The sequence below is a fragment of the Lactuca sativa genome, chromosome 3 (assembly GCF_002870075.4).
Source record: "Lactuca sativa cultivar Salinas chromosome 3, Lsat_Salinas_v11, whole genome shotgun sequence".
NCBI lineage: Eukaryota > Viridiplantae > Streptophyta > Magnoliopsida > Asterales > Asteraceae > Lactuca > Lactuca sativa.
Genome location: NC_056625.2, coordinates 109,606,013 through 109,612,595, shown reverse-complemented (window position 1 = coordinate 109,612,595; position 6,583 = coordinate 109,606,013). Strand labels below are relative to the sequence as shown.

The window sequence follows — 6,583 nt, the reverse complement described above, 5'->3', positions numbered from 1 at the left end:
AAAACAATTCTTATTATTATTATTATTATTATTATTATTATTATTATGATTATTATTATTATTATTATTATTATTATTATTATTATTATCATTATTATTATTATTATTATTATTATTATTATTGGAGTCTTAAATTTATTTTTTGGATCATTTTTCTTACATATTTAAGACAGATACAATTAAAAATCATACTAATAGTACTAATAATAGTAATATTTATAAACATCATAATAATATATAATAATAGTAACAAATGTGTTTAACACACAGACAAACGACTAAATGAAAAAAAAATTACATTTAACACATCAATAAGGTGAGATAATCTATGTTTAATTTATAAATATTAAAAAAATGATGATAATAAAGGGAAATATTAATTTGTATGTGCATGTAAGTATTTATTTATGTATATATGTATCTTTATGTATATGTATGTGTATGTGTATATGTATGTGTATGTGTGTGTGTATATATATGTATGTGTGTGTATATTTATATATGTATATGTGTATTTAAATGTGTATGTGTATGTGTGTATATGTATGCGTATGAATGTGTGTATGTATTTGGTTTAACACTATAATGTTTATTAATACATTCACATCAAAATATTCACAAACACGTATACATACATACATACATGTACACATATACCACAAATCATTCGTGTACATAAATATACATATACAAACATAAACCCATCACAAGTTGGCAAAAAGTATAGACATTACAATGTTAAACCATGAAACGAGTAATGGATCCCGACGGTGCACACGCCTTTATGAATGATATTGATAGTTATAAGCTGGTGAAAGTATAGATAATCATGTATAACAGAGGTGTGAAAAAAACGAAGCGGAAAAAACGACGTTGGGTGCCTAAAAAATCGTAAATATGAAAAACCTGTAGCTAATCCGCAGTTAATTACCTATGGATTAGCAACAAATTTTCTTATTTTCGATTTTTCGGGCACCAAACGTCGTTTTTCCGCTTCGTTTTTCTCATGCCACTATTATACATGATTATCTCTATTTTCACCGACTTATAACTATTAATATCATTCATATATGGGATGCGTTAGTCGTTTAATGGTTTAACGCTATAATGCTTATTAATACATTCACATACAAATACTCACAAACATGCATACATACACACACACACACACACACACACACACATATATATATATATATATATATATATATATATATATATATATACCACAACTCATTCATGTATATAAATATACATATACAAATATAAACCCATCACAAGTTGGTGAAAAGTATAGACATTATAATGTTAAACCGTAAAATGAGTACTTGATCCCGAAGGTGCACGTAACTTTATGAACGATATTAATAGGTATAAGTTGGTGAAAATATAGATGATAATGTATTATAGAAGTGTGAAAAAACGAAGCGAAAAAAACGACGTTTGGTGCCCGAAAAATCGAGAATAAGACAAATCCGTAGCTAATTAGCTACGGATTGTTTTTATTTTCGATTTTTCGGACACCAAACCTCGTTTTTTATGCTTTGTTCTTTTCACACCTCAATTATACATGATTATCTATATTTTCAACAACATATAGCTATTAATATCGTTCATAAAGTCATGTGCACATATGAGATTCATTACTCGTTTAATGATTTAACACTATAATGCTTATTAATATATTCACATACAAATACTCACAAACACGTATACATACACATATAAACGTACACATATACCACAACTCATTTATGTATACAAATATACATATACAAACATAAACCCATCACAAGTTGGTGAAAAGTATATACATTACAATGTGAAACAATGTAATTAGTACATAATCTCAAAGGTGCACACGACTTTATGAACGTATTTAATAGCTATAAGTTTGTGAAAATATATATAATCATGTATAATATAGGTGTGAAAAAAACTAAGCGGAAAAAACGACGCTTGTTACTTTAAAAATCGAAAATAAGAAAAAGACGTATCTAATCTGTAGTTAATTAGCTATGGATTTTTTTATATTTTCGATTTTATGGGCACCAAATGTCGTTTTTTTGGCTTCGTTTTTTTTTTTTTTTTTTTTTTTTTTTTTTTTTTTTTTTACATTTCTAATATACATGATTATCTATATTTTCACTAACTTATAGCTATTAATTTCATTCATAAAATCGTGTGCACCTTCAGGATATCTTACTCGTTTAATGGCTTAATATTGTAATACTTATTAGTATTTGCGATTTTTGATACGCATATATGTAGACACATACACACGTACATAAACATAGACATACACATTCAAATACACACATACACATATATACTTACACACACATGCATACACATACACATATACATGCACATTCAAATACACACATAAACATACACACATACATTTACATACGCACCCACATACACATACATACATAAATACATACACACACATACAAATATACATATTTCTCTTTATTATAATCATTTTTCATTATTTATAAATTCAACATAAAAACTTATTGATGTGTTAAACGTAGTTTTATTTTTTGTTTAATCATTTGTTTGTGTTAAACACATTCGTTACAATTATTATATATTATTATTAATAATACTATTAGTATGATTTTTAATTATTTATGTCTTAAATATGTAAGAAAAATGATCCAAAAATTTAAGACTCGAATAATGAAAAATAATAATAATGGAAGTAATAATAATAATAATGGAAATTATAAATCTGTCGGTATTTCGTAGCTATTCTGTAGTCATTTTTTTCGTTGTTATTCCGTAGCTAATTAGCTACAGATTCGTATCCGTCGGTATGCCGTAGCTATTCCATAGCTATATTAGGGCAGCTAATCCATCGCTACGGATTCGTATCCGTCGGTATTCCGTAGTTATTCCATAGCTATATTAGGGCATCGCATTCTGTAGCTGATCCATAGCGATTCCATAGCTAATTAGCTATGGAAATTTTCCGTAGCTATTTTCTGTAGAAAAACCTCCTATTTTCTAATAGTGTTGATGGACCTAGGACCCGGCCTGTTAAGGCTTACTAGTTAAGATTTACTAGGTCCCGGTCTAGGTCCAATCCGGAGGTCTAAATGCTCACCTATACACATATGTGTATGTGTGTATGTTTTATATTCTATTTTAATGGGTTAAATTTATACTTGTAGAAAAGATGTTAGCTAAGACATATTTGAATGTTTTAGGAGTAGTTAAAAGTGCTTCAATAATTTCCAACCTTTTCAAATCAGTTTATTCAAAATAATCAAATCATTTCTTAATAATATTTTCTATTATTATATTTAATATAAGAATTGTTTAGTATTTAAAAAATATACTGAAAAGTTATTGGCAAGCTAACCAATTAAACTAATTAAAAGCGATCTTGATAGAAAAGGCAAAATGATTCGTCTATAAATACATGAATCCAGGTTCCACTTCTTATACAAATCACAACACAAACCTTCCATTGACCATAACGTCTTCATTCGAAGCTAGCCGCATCACATGAACACAATGGCTCACTCCATCACCATGATCATCGTCTTCATATCTATCGTAGCTCTAACCAATGCATCCAACCTCTACCCTCAGTTCTACGACCACTCCTGCCCACAGGCTAAAGACATCGTTAGGTCTGTTGTCACAAAAGCTGTCGCAAAAGAGGCTCGCATGGCTGCTTCTTTGCTCAGACTCCATTTCCACGACTGTTTCGTAAAGGTAGTTTGTTCTTAATCATAATTAATTCCTATATTTAACCCACGCACTGCTACAAAAATGCATCATTTGATTAGAAAACTAACTTTCTTTTGCAACCAAATGATATCCTTTAGGGTTGTGATGGTTCAATACTTCTAGACAACAGTGGAAGCATAATTAGCGAGAAGGGGTCAGTCCCAAACCGCAACTCAGCTCGTGGGTTCGAAGTTGTTGACCAAATCAAAGCTGCATTGGAGAAGGCATGTCCTCAGACTGTCTCCTGTGCGGATGCATTGGCTTTGGCAGCAAGAGACTCGACTGTTCTGGTACGTATCGTAATCCATGGATAAAAGTTTCGATTTTGTTGTCTGTAAATTAATGAAGCATGTTTTGAACTTGTGCATGCAGGCTGGTGGACCTAGTTGGGAAGTGCCATTGGGAAGAAGGGATTCATTAGGTGCAAGCTTGAGTGGTTCTAACCAAAATATCCCAGCTCCAAACAATACCTTTCAGACCATTCTCACCAAGTTTAAGCTCAAGGGTCTTGACATTGTTGATTTCGTTACTCTATCTGGTAAGAAAATCTTGGAACTGGGTTAAAATTCAAAAAAAAATTGATTAATGTTCAAGAAAATCTTGAAAACTCGGTTTACATTCGGACGTAGTTACCTGATAAAGGTTGTGGTATTTAATTTTGCAGGAAGTCACACAATCGGAAACGCTAGGTGCACTAGTTTCAGGCAAAGGTTATACAACAACTCCGGCAATGGGCAGCCGGATTTATCGTTAGACCAATCTTATGCTGCAAAACTGCGTCAGAACTGCCCGAGATCCGGCGGCGATCAGAACCTGTTTTTCTTGGATCCTGTGTCACCGACGAAGTTCGATAACAGTTACTACAAGAACTTGATAGCTTCGAAGGGGCTTCTTAGCTCTGATGAGATACTGTTTACTCAAAACCAGCAAACAATGCAGTATGTGAAGCAGTATGCGGCAAATCAAGAGCTTTTCTTCCAGCAGTTTGCCAAGTCGATGGTTAAAATGGGAAACATCACTCCGTTGACCGGTAAGAGTGGTGAAGTCAGGAAGATTTGCAGGAAAGTCAATAGTTGATTCTATCTCCTTTTGTAGACGATTTTATTAATGTATCTCATTTTGTGTGCGATAAGTTGTATTTTATGTCTTGCAATTTGTACCCTGCAACATGGTAATCCAATTTGGGATAAACTATCTTTATCAAATATGCTAATATACGAAAATATAATAGTGATTTTTAGCATTAAATTTTTTTGCAGATCACAAAATACCAAAACCAGAGATGTATTATCATGAACCTATCATTCTCTTGTTAATTTTATGTATATCGCATGATAATTAACCACTAATTTGGCAATATTGTGAAATCATTTATGTAAATAATGACAGTCCAGACAGTTTAGCTTTAGTTAGTAATCACTTTGAGAAATCCATATATTCTTGTCAAATGTTGAAATTTATGTTATATAATAAGATGCACTTTAATTGAGGAATCACAAAAATATTTGCTCCATTTTAATCTAATATTAATATTCAAAGCAATGTTTTAAAAACGGTTTGAATCGGTTGGACCGGGAACCGAATTAGAAAGCAGTTCAACTAGCATCGTTTTTATGTTTATTTCTGAATCGGAATGAATCTGTTGATTTTTATCAAAAATGGGTTGAATCAGTTAAAATAAATAAAAACAAACGGAAATGAATCATTTTGCATAACAAACTTTAATATTCTTTTCATATCTATTTAGATTTCTTTGAAAAAAAACATATGCTAAATGTTATGGTGTTTTTTCATACATTTGTATTCATCGAAAACTATATTTGTTTTCGTATTATATTTTATTTTTCTTTTTAATATATATGGATTGACGTAAAACTTATGGTTATTTGTTTTGTTAATATATTTGGATTGATCTACAACTTGTATTTGTATGTATTTTTAATATTTAAATTTGTAGATGTCTATGTGTGTAGGAAAATTAAAAAAAAAAAAAAAAAAAAACAAATGAAGATTACAGAAACCCGTCGAACCGGTTAAATCGAAAACCAATCACCATACCGGTTCAATTAAAAAATGTAATACCCGATTTCGAGTCGTTTCATAATTCGGGGGGCATAACCCGAAGATCAATTATCATATGGCTTCGGGCGTTGAGGAAAGTGAGGTTTACACCCATTTGGATGTGGGTAATTTAGATTTTGTGATCCAAGAGTTCGGTTGTGCTTTGCAACCCAAGGGTAAAATGGTAAAAGTGATGGTTCGGGCTTTTTATGAATTAAGGATTTTAGTTTGAAGTGTTTAAGTCAAAAGTAATTAGATACGGTTAAATCGAAAACCAATCACCATACCGGTTCAATTAAAAAATGTAATACCCGATTTCGAGTCGTTTCATAATTCGGGGGGCATAACCCGAAGATCAATTATCATATGGCTTCGGGCGTTGAGGAAAGTGAGGTTTACACCCATTTGGATGTGGGTAATTTAGATTTTGTGATCCAAGAGTTCGGTTGTGCTTTGCAACCCAAGGGTAAAATGGTAAAAGTGATGGTTCGGGCTTTTTATGAATTAAGGATTTTAGTTTGAAGTGTTTAAGTCAAAAGTAATTAGATACGGTTATAGAGCTCATCACTATCTTTCTGTGGATATAAGGATCATCGAAAACGAAGTTGGAGATCACCGGAGTTTGATGGAGGCAAGGACCCGATTATGGCGATGAGGTGGTTGTCTAATGTTGAGGGTTGTTTCTTCACATGTTCATGTCGTGCTGACTAGAAGATCAATTGCGCCCTGAACCTTTTTCGGTTAAGGGCAAAGGATTAGTGGAGATTGGTGACTA

The 6,583-nt window shown here is 31.6% G+C and overlaps 1 protein-coding gene across 1 annotated transcript; it reads left to right on the top strand.

The window, feature by feature from the left end:
• The first annotated feature begins 3,461 nt into the window (after positions 1-3,461).
• Positions 3,462-4,995, top strand: LOC111898050 (peroxidase 72). Its single transcript, XM_023893998.2, has 4 exons — positions 3,462-3,732; positions 3,846-4,037; positions 4,120-4,285; positions 4,412-4,995. The coding sequence occupies exons 1-4, from the start codon at positions 3,520-3,522 to the stop codon at positions 4,822-4,824; spliced, it is 984 nt and encodes a 327-aa protein (XP_023749766.1). The 5' UTR covers positions 3,462-3,519; the 3' UTR covers positions 4,825-4,995.
• The last annotated feature ends 1,588 nt before the right edge of the window (positions 4,996-6,583 follow it).